The sequence below is a fragment of the Ostrea edulis genome, chromosome 6 (genome assembly GCF_947568905.1).
Source record: "Ostrea edulis chromosome 6, xbOstEdul1.1, whole genome shotgun sequence".
NCBI lineage: Eukaryota > Metazoa > Mollusca > Bivalvia > Ostreida > Ostreidae > Ostrea > Ostrea edulis.
Window position 1 is genome coordinate 58,579,052 of NC_079169.1, and position 26,566 is coordinate 58,605,617.

Sequence of the window (26,566 nt, forward strand, 5' to 3'; positions counted from 1 at the left end):
TTTCTTGTTAGATTAAACCACACCTTCATTTAGCAGCCATATTGAACTGGTTGAAAACATCTTACGAGAGACAGTTTTGAAGTTGGTAAGTATTTTGACCATTTAGAAATAATGCTTGACAGAGAAAAGGATCAGTTACTAGCCAATAATTGTACTATTTCAGAGCAAATATAGAACATTACCACCTGTGATTAAACGTTTTCTTTGAAAACAATTGAAAGTGACAGAAGATATCTTGAGATTCCTGGCGTGCCATCGTCTTTCAGCAGCGTATTTCAATTTCCGTAAACATGGCCTCGTTCTCTTTAGTCTTGTTATTTGTTTTGCATTTGTAAATAACATTAAATGGTGGTATCTTGATAATAAATCTCCGTGAACTTTACTTTTACTTCCTTCGCCATCACAGGTGTTGTGGGTCGTCACCCTCGGGCCTGGTATTTCTCACATGATTACGTGCTGCTTTGTAACAAGTATTCAGTCACACCGCTGTTTGAAGTATTGGCTGTAAATGTCACTTTCCATAGATCTTTCTTCAAATTTGGTTGTGTGTTGCTGTATCTGTATGTGACCCTATTATATTGGATACATTATTTTATAGCTATTTAGTATTTATTTTTTAAGTAATAAAGTTTTCCCAACTTTAGAGAATTTTAGCGTGAAATACCCTTGGCCATTATTCTATGCAAACTGTTCATGAAATGATAGGATCTGCACTGAAAAGTTCTGGATACAATTAACATTATTGCACTCGTTAGGGTTTAAACAGTACGCAAGATCGCGACTATACTTTTTCCGTCTTGGTTTTAAATTTTACTTTCCCCTTTCAAAGTCTCACGAGACCCAGAGTATGTGAGAATTTGGGCATGTTCGTAAATAATACTAGTTCTGAAACTTTTGTCATGATTGATTCACCCGATTTTATCAATGGTGCACTATCATTGTGAGCTAAATTCAAAAGTTCATTTTTCCTGTATCCAGATGTTTTTACACACCTTTCATTTAAAAATGTTTTTAATTGCGGAAAGCACATGGATGTTAAATCGTCTTCTGATCCCATGTTTTGAATAAACAAAAAATGCCCAAGATCGACATGCTTATCCGGACTTCTTTACAAGAGAGTTCCGCTAGCTGGGTATTTACGATCTTGCGTATTGCTCACAAGTTTGCAACCCAACTCTGCCAATATTTACCTATAAGTTCAGTAACTGTATTGTAACCATTTGTTCACAAAATATCAAGAATTTAGAACATAGATTCAATTCAATTCGGATATTCCAAAAAATATTTCATTTATTAATAAACAAAATTAGACATTTTTCTTAATGAGAGAAAAAGCATTAAAATATGATTTGGATAGGCTGCGAAATGAATGATTCAACCATTCAAATTATTCTGTCATTAGCATCTCTGCTGGCAGTGATTTTTCCCACCATGAATTAGCTGTTTGAAGATTTTAATTTTAGGAAATTTACTCTTTATGGATATGAGTTACCTAGGTGAAACAATACTTCAGTGACTTTGGGAACCTGTATTTTTAGGCTTTGCTTTAAATATTTGAACAAGAAGGTATTTTGTAAGTCAATTAATTGTCTGTTTTACAAAGAAAATGAAACAAAACCAAAAAATCATTCATGCAAGCTTCTCTATAACAAAGAATTTTCAATACCTATTAGCACTGATCTAGACAATTGCTTCCTTGTTGCACGCTTGTTCATGCCTGACGCTACAGTAATTGAATGTATTCATAGGAAATAATAGCTGGACAAAAAAGTGTTAAATTTTCATTCAGTCTTGGTGCTACTGCTATATAGCTACAGTGATTTTTTAAGGCCCATTTTGGGTCTGAATTTCGGCCCTTTCCCCTCCTAAAAATTGTCAATTTTTCCCCAATTTAGCTTGCATTTTCCCCAATAATAAAATTATGAAAGAAAAAGGTATTTGAAATATATAAACATTCGGTGTTAATTATATACATACCACTTAACAAAGAGTTATGGAAATTATGATTTGGATCTAGAATATTTTAAAAGGTTAAAGAAAATTAGATGTGTAAAATAAAGATAATATAATGTTTGATATGATTTTAAATCTTATTTATATGATAAAATTGATTTTTCCTAATTTGACTGAAATGTTGACAATTTTTCACAATTTGAAAGCCACAGGACCCTTGTAAAAGATGTAGAAAAATCACTGAGCTAAGATTTTGATTAGACTATATCAAATTCACTCAAGAGTCTTTAGTTTCTATGCTTTGGTTTTAGGCAGATGAGGTTTGGTGCTTTAAAAGTTAATATTAAATTTCATTTAAGCATTAATTTAAAAATGTATAATCATAGATAAGTGTGTGATAAACCGATATGAAAATGAAACAAATGGTGCTTTAGAGGTAATAAATATGAGAACCAGTTTACGAGTAAGCTTACTCCTGTATGGGTGATGTAAATGTTTTTGAGAGTGTAAGCATTGAAGGGCGTGTATCACATGGGACATTTAACTTTGGTACCTGTACTTGACCATCACCAGTAGTAGTATACAGGGTAAATCTGACGCGGCTTCACGCACCTTGCTCCAAATAAACACAGGCGTGTCATTAAATGCCCAGCCTTCCAATGACTGTTTTTTGTGAGCTTATTTATAGAAATGGGGTTGAAATACAAGGGCAATTATAATTGAATTGTTTAATACTTGTACATGTAAGTTTTCAAACTTGTCACGTACAATGTATGTATATAAAGGGTTATTTCATGGTGTAAATGGAATGGCTGCAATTCAGTCATGTGAATTATCATGCATTTGGTAAAGCATTTCAAATATTTGAAGTATTTGACCACTGAAGTTGTTCATCAGGAACGGTTGATTCTCTCCTTCAGTGTACATTTACTGCAGAAGAAATTCTCTCCCGCAGTGTACATTTACTGCAGAAGAGGACAGCTTTAGCAGATATTTTCATTTTTATATAGTTACTTGCATCCCAAAAATCATGCCCTCTACATGGTACAGTTATAATTAGGAAGATATCTGATACATAGTGACATGCTAAGGATTACATATATATAAACTCAGTGGTTGGTTTGATGATAAAGATGAATGGAATATAGTAACTGATATGAATGCTCCAGATGTATATGTGTAGAGATAGAGAGTGACACCGTAAATTTGACCTAGAATTTACTATGATAATTTTGTGGTCATGCTTTCTTGGTTTTATTGTTAAATTTTATGTATCACAAACTAAAGTCCATTTATGGGATGAGCGAAGAAATGTGCAGTTCCCAGCGATAAAGAAGTGCCCATGTAAAACTATTTTTGTACTACAAATGTTATTGTAAGCTGATTATGTCAGGCAGTGGTTTGGTGTAACTTTTAAACACTGGAGTAAATTGTGAATAGTTTGTAAGTATTGAATGAGATTATTATGTTACTCTACTTGGTATTTATACGATTTATACAGAAGAGAGAAAAAATTGTGGAAACCTGACACTAAGAGACGCCTGAATGTTTCTTCATGCAAGCAATTCATGCATGACTTAGAAAATTGGGGATCTTTTTTTGTGAAAGAATTTAGGGAATGAAATTGCAACTGGTGTATTAAATGTAATGGCAGATAAGTTTACATTTATAGGATAGTTTGGTATTCGTATACGGTGCCCACCCTATTGTACGATTTAAGGTGGTACTATAAATCTTAGACTGGAGGACAATCAAATTCTCTCTGTCACATATTTTGTGTGGAATATTTTGTTTATGCTTTTAATCATTAATGTGAAATTATTTGTATATGCTAAATTTTAAGTATTCTCAAGCAATATGTGGATATGTATGACAGCAAAAATATGTATTTCTGTATTATTCTCCAAGCGTTCATGTATTGAGATGTACATTGTATGATTGTACTATAATTACAGATATACCATACAGGAAGTGTTTTTTTTAGGTTACTTCAATGCAGTGTGCAGTTTTTGGCAAGATCCTATCCAGTCTAATCTTCCTGTCTTGATTAATTGATATTTACAGTTAACCCTCACCTACTGTTGCTGGTGATGCAAGGCCAGAGAGTCGTTTATCTTCATTAACTTGTAGAAGATGGATTTCAGTTTCATTTTGTCAGTAGTGCACTACTTTTTATGTTTGTTCTATGAATTTGCGTGTTAATAAATCATGGCATTAGTTTGTAGCATTACATACACTATATAGTGTGAGATAGTGGTTAGCTTTGGTTGTCTAGTAATGAAGTAATGATAGAGTCTCATGTCTCCATTAGGAGCTACAGACCTCAGGATTCAATCTCTGTCAGACATGTCACCTATTACATCTGGCAGTGTGGACAAACCAGTTGATCTAGATGTAAATTAGAATAGGTAATGATAGCTTGGTAGAGGATTTGATTTGGATCTTTTGGATCATTCTCTCACCAGAGGGCGCGCTACGCAAGCTTCACTTTCACCTCTGTTATCGTCTGATAAATAGTTCGGCTAACCACATGATCTCGCACGGATGATATGACGTCTTTGACTCCAAGAGAAAGGCACGTTTAAGTTCTTTGTGCAATGTCAGATTTTCATCATTATAATCTCGCTAGTTTTTTTTTAATGTAGAGTCCATAGTTACGAAGTGAAAATGAAATAATACATTTGACAAGACAAAATAGTTCCATAAATATGGAGGTTGCACAAACGTAATACAGCGTTTCGATGCCTATCAATGTGTTTTTAACTCATAAATGTATGTTTTATTTATGAAAATGATGCAGATTTATTTTATTTTCAAAGACGCTCTGTTTTACAAAATTCTTGTGAATTAGACGATAACAGAGGTGTTGTGGAGCGTAGCGTAACGCCCTCTGGTGAGAGATTGCTTTTGGATGTGAAGTGTTCTCGAGTTCTAGATTCTGTGTTGTTGATGGGACTGTATCCTTTCAAGTTACTATTAATAGATAATGTGCAGTTCGAAGTAAGAATATAGGAACAAATATATATATATATATATATATATATATATATATATATATATATATGTTTAAATACCGTAGCGTTTGATGACTGTCTGATTTATTACATAATACATGACTTGATTATGACTTCAGTTTGTTGCTTACGACTTTATGTTGAGCACTACCATTCCATTAATTGTTACTAAGGAAGTTTATTTCTTAGATTGATGTACATATGTATTACCTATCCGTACCTAAGAAATGCTTTTGGGATTTGATTGGTTAGACTTGCATTGATGGATACTTTATAGAATCTACAGGAATAATAGAAATTTTTATCAATCTAAGAAGCATGTCATTGACCTGCGCGCTGTAAAATGGCTGAAATATTGCCAAAACAGCGTAAAACCTCAATCAATCATTGACCTGACCATAGCTTTGATTTGATCATTATCCTGTTTCTTGGACTGTTTTCTTATTCTCAACAAAAGTCAAAATTGTTTGATTTGTACTAGTCAGTAGTGTTGCTGTACAAATATGTATAGGTTACAGAGTATTTGTACTGTCAATAGTATTACTATACCATATTTATAGATTACAGTGTATTTGTACTAGTGTTACTATACAATATGTATAGGTTACAGTGTATTTTATACTAGTGTAGGTTACAGTGTATTTGTACTAGTATTACTGTACAATATGTACAGATTTTAGTGTATATGTATAGATTACAGTGTATTTGTACTAGTGTTACTGTACAATGTGTATAGGTTACAGTGTATTGTTCTAGTGTTACTGTACAATGTGTACAGGTTACAGTGTATTGTTCTAGTGTTACTGTACAATGTGTACAGGTTACAGTGTATTGTACTAGTGTTACTGTACAATATGTATAGGTTACAGTGTATTGTTCTAGTGTTACTGTACAATGTGTACAGGTTACAGTGTATTGTACTAGTGTTACTGTACAATGTGTACAGGTTACAGTATATTTGTACTAGTGTTACTGTACAATGTGTATAGGTTACAGTGTATTGTTCTAGTGTTACTGTACAATGTGTACAGGTTACAGTGTATTTGTACTAGTGTTACTGTACAATGTGTACATGTTAACAGTGTATTTGTACTAGTGTTACTGTACAATGTGTATAGGTTACAGTGTATTGTTCTAGTGTTACTGTACAATGTGTATAGGTTACAGTATATTTGTACTAGTGTTACTGTACAATGTGTATAGGTTACAGTGTATTTGTACTAGTGTTACTGTACAATGTGTACAGGTTACAGTATATTTGTACTAGTGTTACTTTACAATATGTATAGGTTACAGTGTATTGTTCTAGTGTTACTGTACAATGTGTACAGGTTACAGTGTATTTGTACTAGTGTTACTGTACAATGTGTACAGGTTACAGTATATTTGTACTAGTGTTACTATACAATGTGTACAGGTTACAGTATATTTGTACTAGTGTTACTTTACAATATGTATAGGTTACAGTGTATTGTTCTAGTGTTACTGTACAATGTGTACAGGTTACAGTGTATTTGTACTAGTGTTACTGTACAATGTGTACAGGTTACAGTATATTTGTACTAGTGTTACTATACAATGTGTACAGGTTACAGTATATTTGTACTAGTGTTACTGTACAATGTGTACAGGTTACAGTATATTTGTACTAGTGTTACTGTACAATGTGTACAGGTTACAGTATATTTGTACTAGTGTTACTATACAATGTGTACAGGTTACAGTATATTTGTACTAGTGTTACTTTACAATATGTATAGGTTACAGTGTATTGTTCTAGTGTTACTGTACAATGTGTACAGGTTACAGTATATTTGTACTAGTGTTACTGTACAATGTGTATAGGTTACAGTGTATTTGTACTAGTGTTACTGTACAATGTGTACAGGTTACAGTATATTTGTACTAGTGTTACTGTACAATGTGTACAGGTTACAGTATATTTGTACTAGTGTTACTATACAATGTGTACAGGTTACAGTATATTTGTACTAGTGTTACTGTACAATGTGTACAGGTTACAGTATATTTGTACTAGTGTTACTTTACAATATGTATAGGTTATAGTGTATTTGTACTAGTGTTACTGTACAATGTGTACATGTTAACAGTGTATTTGTACTAGTGTTACTTTACAATATGTATAGGTTTTAGTGTATTTGTACTAGTGTTACTGTACAATGTGTACATGTTAACAGTGTATTTGTACTAGTGTTACTTTACAATATGTATAGGTTACAGTGTATTGTTCTAGTGTTACTGTACAATGTGTATAGGTTACAGTGTATTTGTACTAGTGTTACTTTACAATATGTATAGGTTACAGTGTATTTGTACTAGTGTTACTGTACAATGTGTACAGGTTACAGTATATTTGTACTAGTGTTACTGTACAATATGTATAGGTTTTAGTGTATTTGTACTAGTGTTACTTTACAATATGTATAGGTTACAGTGTATTGTTCTAGTGTTACTGTACAATGTGTACAGGTTACAGTATATTTGTACTAGTGTTACTGTACAATGTGTATAGGTTACAGTGTATTTGTACTAGTGTTACTGTACAATGTGTACATGTTAACAGTGTATTTGTACTAGTGTTACTGTACAATGTGTACAGGTTAACAGTGTATTTGTACTAGTGTTACTGTACAATGTGTACAGGTTACAGTGTATTTTAAAGGTACATGTGCACCTTGTGAATGTTGAAGTTACAAAGTCAACAATGTATAGTGACTTCTGTACGAGGAAGGATATCAAATGAAAGATACCGTGAATGAATTCTTGAAAACCGTTGACAAAGAGTTAAATATTACTGATTAATATTAGAGGGAAAGAGTCTAAATCTATTTTCAAACTTAGTTGCATGAAATATTGTAAATCTGAGAAGTGATTTCATTTCACATGAAGCCTTGCAGTGTATGCATGTTTGTATACACTACACATATATCCTTTATCAATTCTCTGGGGACCTCGCAGCTGTGTACATCCACATTATTGATATACGGAGTATGTATCTAAATAGGAAGTGGCTCTTATCATCCATCATATGCTCTGTGTATCGATCATCGCTTTACTGTACAATTTTTGGTAACACTGATCAAAGCAACTCTTTTGTTGATTAAAACCTGAAGTGGGGAATACTTTGAAAAGACTAGTTGAGTAACCATAGTTGTGTTGTGTGGACCAACTGGTGGATTGATCCACGGTTATATAATGACAACCTAAATCTCCGTTATTTATTCATGATGTGCTTGTGTCGGCTTTCCACTATACAAAAACCTGAATCTTTTAGTTTTACATTCCCATGGTACATGCCCTTGTTGGCAGTGGGCAAATTACATGGTTTGTGAAAGTGTGAATGACAGATGGAATATTTTCGGAATACAAAGTACATGTATATATGTGTGTATGTCACTGACTGTAACACTCAATGCTGACCAGATTTTACTCTATTTTTTGTTACCAATTGAAATGTTATTTGGACTATAATCTGCTTGAGGTATATGTTTAGCAGACAGCCTGTGACAAATTATTAGCATATATTACTTCATTTCAATAATATTGAGTGGAATAGAGAATGCCAAATATTTACATGCTTCAAGATTCAGCATGTTCAGATATGATTACTAGATAATTGCTTGGGGGGGGGGGGGGGGGGGGGGGGGGGGGGTGGAAAGTGATACATAATACACACATATATATATATATATTCATATTCCAACTTGCAGCTTTTTTTTTTCATTATAATTTTGATGTTAAAATTTGAGGGTAATGTCATGAATGGAATGGTAATTAAGGAAAATTTATACTTTTGTGTTGTTTTTGTCATACATTTTGTGGGTAAATTTATTTAGCCTTTGACTATAAACTTGTATGTTATTTTCATCGGAGAAAACACTTTTCCTTAATCCTGCTATTTTTATATGGATGGTCACAGCTTTATTTGAAAAAAAAGTATGATGGATGCCTGTCAAAATTTACAATTAACTTGCAAGAAATTATTTTATTGCAATCACAGTATTCCTTAATGTGTTTCTGTGTTAGGTAAGAGTAACACCCCTTGAATTGTGAAACAGTTGGAGTTGGTATGCTTTTATCATACTTTTTGACATACTTTGTAATGTCTCTCATGATAAAGTCTTCAACAAAATAAAAGTTATTAGGTTTGATACTGACCGTCTACAGAAATATATTGGGTTCATCATGTTCATACGTTTGCTTTGGTTTGCTGTTACAAGTTGAATCTATGGGTTTGGTCAACCCAATAAATGCCAAATATCCTGGTACTTCAGTTTCCGGATTAAATTTTTTGGAAACAGATTTTTAAAATTGTTGTGTTCTCTTGTTTATCTGGAATTCCATGTTCCAGATCCAGATGATTTTAAAAGGTGATCACCTGTTGTCTGTTATTAAATTCTTGCAGTGAGGTTAATTACAGGTCGTTATATGCACAGTAAATTCTCTGACATGCTTTGACATGCACTACTGTATTGCCAAGAGAAAGCATAGTTCCACTAACTTGACAGTCTTGGTTCAATGACCTAGATTCCTGTTATGTTTATATTATTATTTCCTGTTTTATTAGAATTTTGTTTTTTGTAGGTCTGTGTTGTTGATCTGTTTGATGAGCTGATACCCACAGTGTTGTGGAGATGTCACTGAATGAAGACCTAGTACAACCCACTAATGATAGTTTCTGGGAGATTGGCAAGTACAGTCGTACTGTCAAACGTATAGACAATGGTAAAGCCCTGTGTGACAGTCTGAGACAGCTAATACAACAAAGAAGTGAAATAGAAACATCATATGCCAAAAACCTCACAAATTGGTCCAAAAAGTGGAATGATTTTCTTGACAGAGGTATTGCTTTCTGAAGTAACATGTCATTATATTTTAGTTATATATTTTTGTGCAGTCAATTTATGTGGCTCTAGAAAAAAATTGACGAATTCATAGTGATTGTGATTTCGTGGTTGTAGAGTTTGTATCACTGTCTTCATGGTGGATATGAAATCCTAGATATGGCCACATACCAAAATCATTGAAAATTGAATTCCCTTGGAAATTTGTATGCAAACATATTTAAAGACTTTTGATCTTGCACAGTCAGAATCATTAAGATAGTAAATACTCATTCCATTGAAATATATATTAGTGTCTGTATATGTTGTGTCTGAAGGCTGTGAAACGGCTCTTGTTTTACAATATAGGACAACTGGTTACGGTTACTTGATAGAAAATTTCTAGTGACTTGATCAGTATACTTGGAAGATACTCATGAATACTGTTCATTAGATGTGTTTTTAATCTACATGTATATATTCTTTAGGTAATGAGTATGGTACAATACAGGCTGGCTGGAGGGGGATGCTTCAGGAGGCTGATAGCCTCGCAGATTTACATAGCTTAGTAGCAGAAAACTTAATGACAAAAGACTATGCCAGCATTAAAGCCTGGCAGAAAGAAAACTACCATAAATCCATGATGCATTTTAAAGAAACAAAGGAGCTCGATGAGGGCTTCAAAAAGGTGAGCTTTGCTTACCTGATATGCTTATGATTAAATGATTTATTGAAAACAGATGAATGATATTTTGACAGTGTTTGTCAGGTTTTTATGTGAATAAGAATTCTTTCTTTTAACTATTGCAATAATAGTATATAATTGCACAAATATCATTTCATGAATTTAAGAACGTAGGTAATAGTTTTAATACAAGTAACATTTTATGAATTTAAATACATTTATGTGCTTAGGCATACCATAAAATTTTGTAAATTTTGTAGTTGCGTAAAATATGAAAATTATACATTTTAGGCACAGAAACCATGGGAGAAAAAATACACAAAAGTTATGCAAGCTAAGAAAGATTATCATTCTGCATGTCGAGCAGAGAAAAGCACAGCAAACCAAGAAAACAATGCAAGGGGAGACTCTGCAGTGTCTCCTGATCAGGTACTGCTGTTAATTAAAAACAATGGACTAAAAATACTAAAAAGTTGTAGTTAGCTTTCTAATGCTCCAAGTTTTAGTGTCAGGCATTGCAAAGTACAGCTGCAAGACAGTATAAGATACAAGTCAGGATTACAATGAAACAATATCTGTATAAGATATAAGTCAGGATTACAATGAAACAATATCTGTATAAGATATAAGTCAGGATTACAATGAAACAATATCTGTATTGTTAAACTGAGATGATTGACTATACAGGGATTTTTGGAACAGACTTCAGATTCTAGAATCTGCAAATTTTTCTCTGAAGGTGGGTTTTTTTTGCATTGTTTGAAGATGATTGAAAATGTTTTTGTCATGAATGATTGACATAGCAAGGGTCTTTTTAAATTGATTTAATTGGGGGGGGGGGGGGGGGGTCTCGTCAAATAAGTTGCATTCTAACAGAAAACAAATTCGATTTGGTTGCTATGTAATGATGTATTACAAAAATAAGATAATGGTTTTAGAAAGTTTTAAGCTCACCTAAGTTGGAGGTTCAAATGAGCTTTTGTGATCAAATATTTGTCTGTTATCTGTTGTCGTAGACTTTTCACAATTTCTTATTCTTCGGAACTATTTGTCTAATTTCACCCAAACTAGGCATAGAGTATCCTTGGGTGAAGGAGAATCGAGTTTAATCAAGTGAACAGGTGAAAGGAAGGAGTATCTCCCCATTCAAGGGGAGATAATCAAGAAAAGGCAAAAAATAGAGAGTGGGTTCAGTTAAAGATCTTGCCCTTCAGAACCACTAGGCCAGGAAAGATGAAACTAATGTAGAAGACTCCTGACATAATGATGATTCAGCTTTGTTAGTATCATAGCCCCTCCCCCAGATAAGGGGGGGGGGGGGGGGGGCTACAATATCAGATTCAAGTTTTATATGGGGATATATAGAAAAAATCTTCTGAAGAACAGCAGGATTTTGATTAGCCATATTTATAAGAAGCATCTTCAGGTAGTACAGATTAAAATTTGTTGAATTCATAAAGGATGGGGGTCACAATGGGAAGAAAGAAAAATAGGTAAGTAGATATTCTATTAAATTATGGCCCCTAGGGTTAGGGTGTGGCTAAAATATAGATTCAAGGTTTTACATGAGAAGATATTAGTAGTATTGTTATAAATGCATTCCTATATTGTGACCTTGTTTGGCAGGGATGGGGTCATAATGAGGGTCAGAGAGTAAAAAAAATCTGATGAAAAACAGCAGAGCCAATGTGATTCAGGTGAGCATTATGGCCCATGGGCCTCTTGTTGATGATTACATGGTAGGTTTTCAAATCTTAATAACACAACTTTCCAGTATGCAACAATCCTTTCTTATAATGCTCCTTCCTTAGCAAATTACTTTTGCCTAAGTATTACAAGTATGATATGACGACTAGTTATATCACTGGTGAGAAAATTTCAGTGAATAACCGTGAAGAATTTAATACCATTAAGTGTTCTTCGTATCAAAGGTTGGAGTAGATAATGGGTAAGGTAAATATTTATTTGGAGTTCAAATCTTTAGTCTTGTGTTTGAAATCTGAGTACGACGGACACACCAGAATCTATCTGCTGTCTTTGATATAGATATAAAACAAAAACTAGGATTCATTAAATACCAATAAGTAATTCAAAAGTGTTCATAGAAAGAGCTATCAAATTATTTTACAAAATTTTGGAAAATGAATGTTACTGCAAACTACAATTGCACTATTTTGTGGATTGTTTTGACAAAAATAATGCACCAAATGTATTGCTCATTGAAGCTATTTGCCATAGAAAGCATTATGCCCTAGTACACAATTAAAAACTGTTGGACCACATTTGGTTAGTCATTGAGAAAATAAATCTATGAATAATATGTCTGTCAACGATTATAACATAGACCTTTCATTGTCACAAGTTGAAGACTCGCTTGATTTGGACCCAGATATGAGGTTGACCATCCAAGAATTTTTAAAGTTAGATAATGCCTAGCTGTCTGAATCACTGAAGATGAAATATTATCAACAATGGCAAGGTCAAGGAAGAATACAGATACCGGAGATGATGACAGTGAAGCTGAGGCTCCACGTCTCACAACATACAGAGAAAGACTAGAATGTGTGATAGGATTAGAATCAAAAGAATCAACAAACGTATCTGCATGGACTTTTTACTGCAATCAACTGATAAATAAAACCATCTAAGCAATCCAGCAATATTACAAACAAAAAAAATGAAGAAACCTTGATTGTGTTTACTTAATCTAAAGCATTGATTAGAGTCTTGAAATACAATGTAAATAAAATGCTCTGTTTCTTGTGGCTCCCCTCTCTAAAATAATGCTACCTCCAATACAGTGCCAGAATTACCTAGGTACAAATGTTGGTGACATGAGTGGGGAGTGTTATGACCAGAGATTTTTATAGGTTGAAAAATGTTCCTTAAAAAAATTTGGGAAGAGAAAGAAAATGAATGGCAATGAATGAGTGGCAATAATTTGAGAATGAATTGTTTATTGGTGAATGACCTTTTTGATAAATTTTCATTGTATATACTTAACTGCAATTATTTCAGATGACACATATATTGGCTGTAAAGATGGAGCATTTTTAGTGGCTGAAAAGCTCAAAGTGCTCTGAATTGAGTGAAATTGCTAATTTGCTAAAGATATTGAATAATATATATCTTTGTTTGCTCTTGTAGTTAAAGAAAATCCAGGAAAAATTACGGAAATGCCAGCTGGATGTTGAAAGCACCAGAGATAAATATGAAGCATCATTAAATGACCTCAACAGTTATAATGCTAAATACATTGAGGATATGAATGAGGTAATTGGGTTATACAGGATTTCACTCAAGTGATTTATATAGGATCTCCCATGGTTTGTGGTTTGATATAATTTATATTCAACCAGTTGTGTGTTTTCCTGACATTTTGTAAACAAACTACATAAAATTGACGTTTGTTTGTGATGTCACAAAAGGTGTAGGAAAACATAGTGTAATAATTGAAATTTATATAATGGGTGATATCCACTAGACAAAGTAGTAAAATTGAATATCAGTGATTGAAATAATGACTTTTGATACAAAATATGTTACAACTGTCAACTTACTCAACAAGGGTGAAAATTTGTTTACCATATGAAATAAAAACAAGAGTATTCTTCTGTGTGATGCTACAGATTAGCTTTATCAGATTAAAAAAGTTTCGAAAATTCATTATAGGTGTTTCAAAAATGCCAAGACTTTGAGAGTACTAGAATAGAGTTCTTTAAGAAAACGATGTTTGAGATCCACCAACACCTTGATATGTCTGTTGAGCCACGGTTAGTACAATGTATATCAGCATCTGTCACATTGCACTTTTGCAATTTTCAGAATCATAGGAAATATTTTTAAAAAAAAAAAGTTCTTTTTTGTAGTTTTATGAGATGTTTTATTCATGAACAAAAGAAGCTATTTTTGTGTTACAAAAAGTAATAACATCACAATACAGAAGTGTTGTATTTTGTAGAACCAAATGTTCTATAAGACTGACATGATAATGTAATCTGTAGTTAATGTTGTAAACTTTTTTTGAAATTTCCCTCTTTATAAACTGTCTTGCCGTAATGCCCTCTGGGCCCAAAATTGGAATGATAATGATACATTTGTAGAACCAAATGTTGTATAAGACTGACATATGATAATACATTTGTAGGTTCTCACAAGTTTACAGCAATCTACACAGCACCGTGGGACAGATAGACTCTGACAAAGATCTGAGGTGGTGGTCAACCAATCATGGAGCAGACATGCCTATGAACTGGCCTAATTTTGAGGTTTCTAGTTAATACACAATTTTTAAACAAATCAGACAGATTGCAGTCTATGTATTGAAGACTAGAAAGGTGTCACTTAAAAATTAGGAAGAATAATTTAGATGTCTGTAACAAGAAGTAAATATCAGTAGGTTATTCACCTCAAGAATTGATCTGATTAGGTCTACATTTTTTACTTCATTGCAGTAGGAACCGGGTATATGTATGAATGAATGTGGTTTTTGTAACTTAATTTATTTTGTCACAAACTGGCAGCTACCAACTGAATTTTTTATCATTCTCATAGTAAATGCCGTCTTTGCCTTACTGCACCATTCTTAAATAACAGGAGTTTGTTTTATTTTATTTATTTGTTTTGCTGAATAGGAATATTCTCCAGAATTACAGAATATTTCTAAGAAAAAAGATTCACAGCTTGGTGGAAATGATGGCATTACTATCACCAGTATTCGTCACAAGCCTGATGGCTTTGTTCAGCAGTCTGAGTCTTATAATTCCCAGAGACAGACTCCTACAGAATTACAAAGATCCTCATCAGGTTCGAATCATCAACCACCACCACCACAGCAGCAGCAACAACAACAACAACAATCCTCTACACTTAGGTAGGCCAGGGTTTAACAGTTTTCTAACACTTCTACACTTAGGTAGGCCAAGGGGCAACAGTCTTCTAACACTTCTACACTTAGGTAGGCCAAGGGGCAACAGTCTTCTATTCCATTAGGTGTTGTAGTTGTGAACTTCAAGGACACGCACATCAAACAAACATTTGTGTAGAAATGCTTGATAATGCATGTTTGTATCAAGTGAATAATTATTGACACAAATATCTCCTAATCAGAATGAAATAACGAATTGCTGAAAGTAATTGGGAGAGAAAAGTACATAGAATTATGTAGTAAAATGCACAAAAACCCAGTTTTAACCCATTAGGAAGTCACTTTTTTCCCAATTTTTAAAAATATGCTATTCCTAATATTCATGATGCACTTTGTACTATTAGGAAGTCACTTTTTTTCTCAATTTTTAAAGATATGCTATTCCTAATATTCATGATGCACTTCGACCCATTAGGGAGTCACCTATATTTTTTTTTCAATTTTTAAAAATATGCTATTCATAATATTCGTAACCAATTTAAGGTTCTTGTATTCATTCTTGACTATTAATAATATTTCTTCTAGAGAACATTGTAGAGTAGAAACCAGTACTTAGAAAACAGTGTAGTTTATTATTCCCTTGCAATGGAGTTGGAAGGTACATAGCAACATGATGATGTCAGTGTTATGTTTGTGATTGATACCAAAATATTTAATGCACTATTGTCTGTTGTTGACTGATCCATTGTATTCTGTTACAAGCTTTCATATACGGTAATAATGAAACAAAAAAGATGATAAAATATGCCGTATTGAACTTCAGTCACCAGTAGTTCTGTTACAAGCTTTCATTTAATAATGAAATAAAAAAGATGATAAGATATGTGTTATTGAACTTCAGTCACCAATTTTTAACTTCATTTTTCTGCTTGCATAATATTATACTGGTATTTGAATGCTTCAGAATTGAAGTATTGTTTTAAAAAAGTACATGTGGTGCACTTGATAACGTGACATGTCCTTCACTATTGAAATAAAACAAAAGATTATAGAATGTGCCATATTTAACTTTAAAGTTGTCAGTTTTTCAGTTCATTGGAATATCTTAAAATGATATGTCAATATATGATCAGGTCCATAATTTATGATAGGTCTATGACTGATAGTCTCAGCAAAGGCAAGAGATATTTTAGTATGATCAGGTCCATAATTTATGATAGGTCTATGACTGAAAGTCTCAGCAAAGGCAAGAGATATTTTAGACTGTAATTTTGAAAGTTTTAGAGCTTACATAGCATGTTTCTGCTAGATAAAGGAAAAGAAATCAACCATGTAAAGCATATTTAATATCATACAAAATTGAATTATCTAAAGATGCTGAACTGCTGAGTTTGTCCAAATTTAAAGAACATGGATATAGAATGAATTAAAATCATGCCCAAATTTTTTGGCCTCTTCTTCATGGGTTAAGTTGAATTATCAATATTGTGACTATAACTTAATATAAAGTGCCTGATGCTTACAGAAAATCTATGAATTACTTCGATTGATGTAGTGGCCTAAAACTGATCAATAATTCGTAATTTGAGGATCATGAATATCAGATGCACAAAAAATGCACTAGAAAAATATTTGAATATAAAATGCAACAGGTTCAGTGTTGCATTTATAAATAAGCCCAGTTTAAAGGGATTGCTTGGCTTTGTGGTACTCTTAAAGTGCATCAGTTGCCATGCATTCTGAATACATTAATTTAAATTCAGATAATAGATACTTCATTGTTTTCATTTCACTCATTTATGAGGGACAGAAAACAGTCAATATTTTAACTGTTTAGCTACATGTAAATATCAAGTTTTGGCTCAACTAAAATGGCTAGTAAGTAGGAGTAAATATGTGTATTTCTTGGAGGTGTCAACTCTGACATTGGCAACCTTGACCTTTTACCCTTAGTGTCCAGTCACCTTTGACCTCAGTCTGGAGAATAGTAGCCTTTACTGTAAGAACTCTTCATGACAATTTTACCAGGAAAATTTCATTTGACGGATTCTCCTTACGAAAGAAGTCAAAAGATAAGTCTTCCAAAAGAAAAACAATGTTAGAACAGACAAAAAACCCTAAAGAGGAGGAAGTGCAGAGAAATTCTGATCCGTCCAGAGTGCAACAACCCCCTGATTCTGCCCGCCTAGCTCAAATGGACACAGATGTCTCACAAGCCGACATAGTTCGACAGCAACCAGGGGGAGAGAACTATGTCAGATCGCCATCATATGACGAATCACTCAATCCATTTGGTGACGATGACGATGGTGATGAAGCCAATGTAACGGCTGAATCTCATGTATATCAAGCCATAGACGAAGCACGGGATGGAAACAAGTAAAGATTTCCTGTCTTGGAATGATGCATCGTGTTGCATTTAATGTAGATATTGCAATAAAGCATCCTGCTGCCTATTCTGTTGGAATGATGTTTGCCTACAAAGTAGCAACACTTACAAGTTGCATCCTGACAGCTATCCTTTGCACCTCTCATAAAACATATTCTCTTCCTTAGTATTCATATTCTTTCTTTGTAATGTCATTTATGATAATAATGAAATTAACTTTTAGATGTAGAACTATCAATAACAAGCACAGTTCAGTAGTACTTTTACAACAGATGTAATCCCAGATTAATTGTGATGTAGAGTATATCTTGCATACTTACTGATGATCTTCTCTGTATATGTATTTTGTATTTTTAAATGCTATTTTATATAGGATATGTTGCATAAATCTAAGCACCACCACAATATACATGCATTAGTATATTTAACTCCTCTTGTATCATAACCTCCTGATCTATCCACAGATCTTCTCTGCTTCAATCAACTATATTTTTTTCCCCTTAAGTTGATTTTTATATATCCTCTCAGATTTGCTTTTTTCTATTTATTTGCAGGTCTTATACTAATTACACATATTTCAGGTTTGTTTATATCCCCTTTTCACTTGATGTTGTAAGGTGTTTTGAAAGTTTAATAGAATTCCTAGAGGACTTTGAAATCTTCCCTCTCATAATTTGTCTTGTCAACATGATAATGTGGTGAGAGGTTTGTTTACACTTCCGGAAGTATATCTACAAGATCTAGGAATTTTATTGGGTGTTCTTTCCATTTTTATTGCTTTTAAATCATTGTAACACTACCAATAAGTCTACCAATATTTATTTTGTGGAAATTATAAATCCCCTTGTTGGTGTATTATCGAGATTTATGTTGGCATGAAGATCCCATGGTATACATTTTATGTTGTACAAATGTCAGAAATTCTGTTGATTTTTGGAAATTCATGTATTGTTATTATTTGTACTAGCAACTTTCAAATTATTAACACCTTTTCTTATCTCTCTGGTATACGTTGTGTACTTACTAAATTTAGATGCATGTTGGTTTCTTTTTTACATGTTCTACTTATATCTATATTGAATAAGTGTCATGTTACCTCTATTTGATAATTGTATGTACCTAGGTTTTGAAGTAGAACATGCTAGGTTCAACATGTATCATATATATTGTACCTATTTATTCCAAATACAGTGATCCTCCTTTAAAGAGGCATGGACACAATTTGAGCTGAAAATATTAAGATTTCATTTTTCCATTTTTATTGTTTGCAATGCTTTACTAAAGTATTTCTAATGGTCAATAACATTTTAATGGAAAAATCTGCTTTAAACAAAACTTTTACTAATATATTTAGCCTATGTAAACAAAAACATGGCATGAGCCTTGTTTACATAACAAAGAATTGTGAGCTCTGTATCTTCCATATACCTCGACAACTGACATTCAAATTTTTGCTGACCATTAGAAATACCTAGTTTAGCATTCTAAATATTATAAATGGAAAAATAAAATCTGAAAATTTTCAGCCTAAATCGTGTCTATGCCCCTTGAAAGAAATGTTTTGGTAGCTCTCTGATTAATCATTGTTTAATGAAATATATATGAATTATGAAATTACTTTCTGTATGATACATTTATATTGTATTTATCCTGTGGGTATATTAATAGATTATCTCTATCTACAGTAAGGAGTCGGAGAATAAGGTCGAGGCAGCTGTAGAGGAGGAGGAAACGAACCCCTTCGCTGATGATGTGGACGAGCCTCCCTCCCCCTCTCCAGAGGATTCTCCCCGTCAGGTCAATGGAAAAGAGGGCGTTCCTGTGAGGGCACTCTATGATTACGTTGTAACTGAGGAGGATGAATTACCTCTAAAGGCTGGTAAGTTATTGTAGCTGTGAGATGGAAGTTACTGGTCCAGTTTCTCACTGGTAAGTCATTGAGCTGTGAGATGGAAGTTACTGGTCCAGTTTCTCACTGGTAAGTCATTGTAGCTGTGAGATGGAAGTTACTGGTCCAGTTTCTCACTGGTAAGTCATTGTAGCTGTGAGATGGAAGTTACTGGTCCAGTTTCTCACTGGTAAGTCATTGTAGCTCTGAGATGGAAGTTACTGGTCCTGTTTCTCACTGGTTGCATCAAAATCAGGTTTGTTTTACTGCATGACTGAAAATCAAGACTGTTTTGATTATAAGTTCTCGTAATTGATAAATTTATCATTACTATTTAATTACCAAAATTTATACTCCTTATTTTAATAAAGGTGAACACTAAAAATCTGAATTTGGTAGGTAATAAATCAGGTAACCTTTTACATCATTGTACCCCTGACAGACTTAAGTTTGTGGATACAGGGGAATCACCATATCTGTCTGTCCTTCATCCTACCTTGTCTCTTAACCATAATCATATAATGGAAAGACATTAGTCCTTCACAAAAAAGGTTACTTGTATCCCGGTGATTTGTGACATGAACCTTCACCAAGGTCAGTTTGCATACATCACTAGGAAAGTTGAAATATATCCCAAATTAAAGGAGGGTGGGTATTAGTCCCATTAATTAGGACAGCTATAGTTTATACATGAATTGTTGATATATACATATACCTGGCATATATCAACAAGGTTTTGGTATGTTTACATGATTCCAGATTTTTATAGGCCCATCTTATGATGGATCTTATTGTAGTGTAGACTTTTCCATCTGGTGACTTTTTCATGTCCGGGTCATTGCCCTCTTTGAGGCCTAGAACCATCAAACTATGTCAGTTGTTGTATGCTGGGGTAAGTGTGTCTTGTACCAAAAGTGGGTCACCATGGCCTACTTCTGGAATTTATGGCTATACATACTCAAATTATGTCAGGATCATATCTTGCACAGTGTGAGGCCTATCAAACGTTGTCAGCTGAAGCATCTTGGGGAAGGTGTGTGCAAACAAAAAGTAGGTCACTGTGTCCTCCTTCTGTAATGTTATGGCTATACATAACAAATTGTGTCCAGATCATATTTTGAGCGTTTTTAGGCCTAGGAACATCAAACTCGGTCAGTTGATGCATCTTCATGGGAAGATATGTCACAATCCAAAAGAAGGTCACTGGGTTCATTTTGGAATCGCAATTGATGATTTTACAGCTTGTGATTTCAAGCATGTTAACATGTACTGTAAATGGGGAAATGATTGCAGTGGTTTTAAAACAGTTTCGCTATGTTCGCGGTCAGTGATTTTTCCGCGAAACTGAAACAACTGCAATCATTTTGCAAGTGTGACACAATACGTTTTGAACAGTTATAAAATTTGAATTCCGCGAAAATAAAACCACTGCAATTAGACCAATTTGAAAAACCGCGAACTTTTAGCACAGCGAAATTAAAACCACTTACAGTATATATGCATCATGTAAATGTGGTCCATTTGGGCGTATCATGTACCCGAGCAGTGAACTCTTACATATACATCCCAGCATCTTTTCAAAATAGGAAAGGTGTATCAATATGATATGCATGTATTTTATTGTATAGTGAATCGACTTGCCATAATCAATATACTTTTTCTTACTCTTTGACAATTTGTTTAAAACTGTATAACAAATCATGATCAAATAGAGATTTCTTCTACATTTCCTAATTTTTTAAAGTTCAAATTCAAGATCATAAGTTTTATTGCTTTCTAAAATATTGACTTTGATCTTAATTGCCGTAAAGTTTTAGGAGTTATTTTTCCGGAGAGAGTGTTTATAATTATACCCTTACCAAAAGAATACTTGTGTCTTTAAGCTCAGTATTGATTACCTTGTAAGTTTATAATCCTGTCTTGTAGGTGATGTTTTTGTCAAGTTATCAGAGGAGGATGAGTTGGGCTGGTGTAAGGGTTACAAGGATGGCCGGGAAGGATTATACCCTGCTAATTATGTAGAAGCAGTGTAGATCTCCAAAATATCAACACCCCACCAGCATTTTGCAACAGAGGACATAATTCTACCTACTGGTCAAGCACCCAGAAAACCATGATCAAACTTTGTCATACAAAGCGTTGGAATGGATTGCGATGTGGCGGCTACAGCTTGTTAATACATGTATAATGATATTACACTTGTTATTACTGTTACTTAATGGTTATTAGTACATTGTTTGTGTATGGTTGTCTGTGGACATTAGGTTGTTTTCATCTGTAGACAAATACTGTTATAATCAGATTCTTCTGTAAGTTTTATCTCTCTCAATTCACTGTTTTGTGCACTATGTGCTAGAACTACAGGGATGTTGTACAGAGAAGTTTGTTAACATGCGAGACCCTCCAGACAAAATGCTATAAACTACAAAATATGCTTAGTGTGATATATATCTCTTGCCGTCATTTTAAATCAAAACATCTTTTCAAGTAGACAGATGTGTTCTTTTTTCTGGCTTCAGGATTGATCTATTAAGATGCACTCCATACTTTCAGTTTTGATTTAAGTTTATCAGAATTTATATATATTCAGAATGGACATTTCAGTGCAAGTTTCATATGTAGGACTAGAAATCTACCTCAGGACGCACATCTACATATAAAATAAACCGTCACTCTGGCTGTTTTATCCTACTTCTGATCTTTAGTAGTGCTACGCATGCAAAATGTATTTATTAACTTTTTCAACATATAAATCCATTTTTAGGTTAGGTCATGTGGTAATTAATTTAAAAGCTGTGTTTTATTTAGAATGAGCTTCCATTTTTGTGATCATGTCATTTTGTGATCTCGCAGTCTATGCTTTGTTGTACATTCCGCACTTCCGATTGTGATTCTAGAAACACAAAAATCTGCTCATCTTCTGCTAGTAGTTTTCAGAATATACAAGAAAATTAACACAATGAATTGGATGTTTGTGAAGATAATCGCACTTGTCTTTTCTTTACCAAAATATTTTCTTGTCAGAATTTTTTTTATACTTTATAACATTCGTTGTTTCTTGCATGTTACCAATATTTTTTTTTAAATATTTCGATTTATGTTGTTGAGATTACATGTCAGTATCACTGCTGCTGCGATTTCATTTAAGCAGTTGGTATATAGGAGTGTTCTGCAATGATCCAGTAAATCTTTGGAAATTACCAAGTCTTATCTACCCCTCTTGTATTCATTCATGTTTTGACTGAAGTTTCTATTGAGCACTGTTATTGATATAATGAACAAATTGCTGAAAATCTCTTGTGATGTGACAAGTCCCTATTTAGCCATGTCTCTATAGATTTTGTTTTCTGAGCAGATAAGATTCCATGTGTTTCTTGAGAGTTTCCATGTTAATTACTCGATCCATTTTATGATGTGTAGGATAACCTGTGCCAGTGCTAGATATCATATATGCAAATTTGTATAGGATGTATAGTGTTATTGTGTAATATAACTGTACAGTTAGAGCAGTCTCACAGTTGTCTCCCATCTGTGGCAATTTTTGTTAGTTTATTCAGGAGATGTTCCTTTGTGATAAACCCTTTGTTAAATATGCATTCTTTAGGAAGATTTATGATGAAGGTATAATACATGCAACAACATCATAAATTTGTGAAAATTACTGCACTAATGATCTGATTTCCTGTACATGTACATGTTTTCTTGGGAAAGCATGCTGAATTTAGAACTTAAATAAAAGGTTTTTGTTTCTACCCATCTTTTCATATCAAACCAAAAAAAAAAAAACAACCCAACACATTTTACTGTATTCTGCTTTAACAGTATTGAAGAGTGTTTATATATTTCAAATATTATGAATTGTGTACAAGGTATAATGTATCCAAAGTGTAGCTGGGAAAACTGACAGTTATTTATTACTGAAAAAATATTTGCAATAAAGAAGATCTAACAGTTAATTCCTGGTGTTTGTCATTTACCTAAATAGGAACTTAAAATAATCATTATTATCTGTTTGAAACATTGTCATATTAATATTTTTTGTTTTATGAAAGTGTAAGCAAGTTATGAAATATTCCCTGCAGAGTCTTAATCATTTATCATTTCCATGATTTTCGTGTATTCTTCCTGAGAACCGTAAGTTGCTGGTAGAAGATTAAATTCGGAATCGTACCAAGAGAACTGTGAACTCTGCTCCTGTCCCATAGTGCACCAATGCAGAACACTTCTCCCACGCAAGTCCTTGGAACATTTGTTGGCGCCCCACTTCACCAATAGCTGGACAGCCGAAAGTTTGCCAAAGTATGCAGCACAGTGCAATGGAGTTAATCCTTTACCATTTAAGTCATTTATCTGAGACTTCCCAAAGTCTCCTGATTTGAGAATTGTCATTATGACATCAGTGTGTCCTCGCATAGAGGCGAAGTGCAGGGCTGTGTTATTGGCCCTGTCTACTACCTTTAACAAGTCTGTTTTCTCTCTGCTGTTTTTGAGGAGATATTCCACTATGTCATGATAACCCCCAACTGCTGCATGGTGTATGCAACATCGTTTTAAAATGGATTCGCCTTCGGTATGATTTGTTAATCTCGTCGTATCCAATCTCTTTAATATTATTTCCACGATTTCCTTTGATCCATACCTACATGCTCTTGCTAGGTCTTTGTGATCCACGCCCAGTTCTCCATATTTCGCCGCCAAGATCATGAATATTTCTCTTGAACCTGCGTTTCGAATTCCCTCTAGCACAATTTCCTTGCTTTGAAAATTTATCAATTCTTGAATCCTTTGAATGTCGTTGGCAATTGCGGCTTTCAAGAAAGTATCGGAATCTGTAAGAAGGATATTGAATTACATGTAATATATTGATATCTAGAAGTCATGGATTGTTTAATTTAAAGTACAACACGCCTGATCAGTGTATTTAGAAGAAGAGCATCTCATGAATACCGGTACATACAAAACACCACAATGTATATTAAGAATTCGTAAACCCCCAAGTACTTTGCTGTATTCGACATTTCTGTTCAAGCCGTTATGACCTCAATTGTTGTCTAAAAACTATTTTGAAGTTATTTAGTTTTATAGATGTTAAACATTTATGGCACCATGAAACAAAGAATGTATGAAAGGAGGCTACCAAAGGCAATGAACCAAACTGATTAAAATACAGATCTCTCAAATAGCGCACAGCGCAGCCAATCAGATTGGCAATGAACCTACCTATGTCCGAACTCTGTACTTCGCCCTCTGGCTCGATGCTATTCTGTCTGGTGTTCAATGTCCCTTACATGAAACAGAAGAGAGATGATAAGCCTAATATGTATAATTTCGGAGAGAGAAAAATGAATTAAACCTATAAATTATAGTACACATTTTACATTTTTTGATGACTCTATCCATAGAAAGTCTCTGTGCACATTGTGATGTTGCAAAGTCTGGATCATCAAGGCCGGCCACCAACGACTGGTACACTTTTTCATTGGGAGTCCCTTGCACCATTCTCCACAGAATCTGCATTCAAAAACCAGCTTGTAAATTAATAAACAATGCATGCATAATTACAACTGATTAAAGTACATGAATATGAAAAACAAATGCTGCGAACCTCTTTGAGTTTGGGATAGATAGCATCGAACTTTTCCCTAGTTATTTTTGTGGAAGATGGCAAGTGATGACAGTCATTTCTAATGTCCCCGATTCGAATGACGTCTGCTCCAGTGCTTTTATCGTCTGCTTCCAGGTTTTTCTTGAACCAACCATTTCTCGGAGAGCGGACATTGCTTATATTTCTTACTAACACACAGAGTAAACGAACGTCCAATTTGTCAGGGTTTGCTGGACCTTCGATTTCTTTTAAAATTTTATTTTCGTCTTGGTATATGTGTTTTTGCCTCACTAGTGTATCCAAAGCCTTTCGTTTCCGTTCTATGAGACCTCCGAGAGGTTCGTCGATTTCCAGTAGATAAATAAGCGGAAGTTTGGCGAAATCCAACAAACAAGACAATCTGATGAAATTAAACACATCTTCTGTTAACTCCATTGACTTATTGGAATGGGCCATCTTGATGTCTGACAAAATATGGTATGTATATAGGTGGTATTTCCTCCATAAGATCGGGAAGTTTAAACGTCCCAGGTATTATTAGCATATCGTATACACATAGGTATTTACAGCCTTTCGTGGAACTGGTTATTTTATTGGCACGGTTACATTAGATACATGGTGGGCGTGGCTATCTGTCAGACCCATACAAAGCTCATCGGGTCATTTTTCGTAGCTTTCACTGATAGTTTTAACGTGGTCAGTATTTAGTTGATCTGAATAAACATTCGCTCCAAAATGTATTATTTCCTATCACTCTTGGTCTGTTTCTCGAGACGACATTGCCATGATTGCACTTGCCCACAGGAAAACGTAATTCTAGACATTTACCCGCGAATATAAGATTAATAGCTAATTTGGATGAAAAAAATCAAACGTTGGAATTTTGAAGCATTAAATGAATAAAACTAGAAAGTGTTATTATTATTATTTTAAATTACGTGGGGATCTGTTATGATTTTTATTTGTAAACTGAATAATGTATAATTGTGATGTTTCCATATTACGTGTACAAGTGAAATAGTTTTAGAATTTATTAAGCTATCCTTTCAAATTAATACTTATCTTCGAATTATTGATCATATCATTAAACGAATTAAAGATAGGTTAAATTCAGTAAAGGCTACATCTACATGTAGATCAATTCACAAGAAGACGAAGTCAAATTGACAATATGACCGAGATCAAACTGGGGGCAAACGTATTCATGCATGTTATGCATGCAGTATAAACAAGTAAGTCAGCTGTTTAAAGTCGGTACTATATATATGTGTACATTTAACCAGTCAACACAAGCCCGACTATCACATATATATCAAAGACA

The 26,566-nt window shown here is 33.7% G+C and overlaps 2 protein-coding genes across 8 annotated transcripts; one reads left to right on the top strand and one right to left on the bottom strand.

Annotated features, from left to right (window-relative positions):
- On the top strand, positions 1-23,596 carry LOC125683817 (protein kinase C and casein kinase substrate in neurons protein 2-like). 7 transcript variants are annotated; one of them, XM_048925290.2, is made up of 11 exons: positions 1-85; positions 9,573-9,830; positions 10,300-10,499; positions 10,788-10,925; positions 13,644-13,769; positions 14,169-14,269; positions 14,644-14,764; positions 15,131-15,369; positions 17,317-17,742; positions 19,438-19,631; positions 21,567-23,596. In XM_048925290.2, exons 2-11 carry the CDS (start codon positions 9,623-9,625, stop codon positions 21,671-21,673), a joined length of 1,860 nt encoding a protein of 619 aa, XP_048781247.2. In that variant the 5' UTR covers positions 1-85; positions 9,573-9,622; the 3' UTR covers positions 21,674-23,596. The 7 variants fall into 7 exon arrangements, with proteins under 7 accessions (XP_048781247.2, XP_055996251.1, XP_055996252.1 ...); XM_056140276.1 differs by having other exon boundaries at positions 17,392-17,742; XM_056140277.1 differs by lacking the exon at positions 17,317-17,742 and adding an exon at positions 18,307-18,333.
- LOC125683818 (uncharacterized) lies at positions 23,439-26,292 on the bottom strand. Its single transcript, XM_048925294.2, has 4 exons — positions 25,246-26,292; positions 25,019-25,151; positions 24,861-24,923; positions 23,439-24,469 (listed from the first exon to the last, which is right to left on the bottom strand). Exons 1-4 carry the CDS (start codon positions 25,699-25,701, stop codon positions 23,727-23,729), a joined length of 1,395 nt encoding a protein of 464 aa, XP_048781251.2. The 5' UTR covers positions 25,702-26,292; the 3' UTR covers positions 23,439-23,726.
- Between the last annotated feature and the right edge of the window lie 274 nt (positions 26,293-26,566).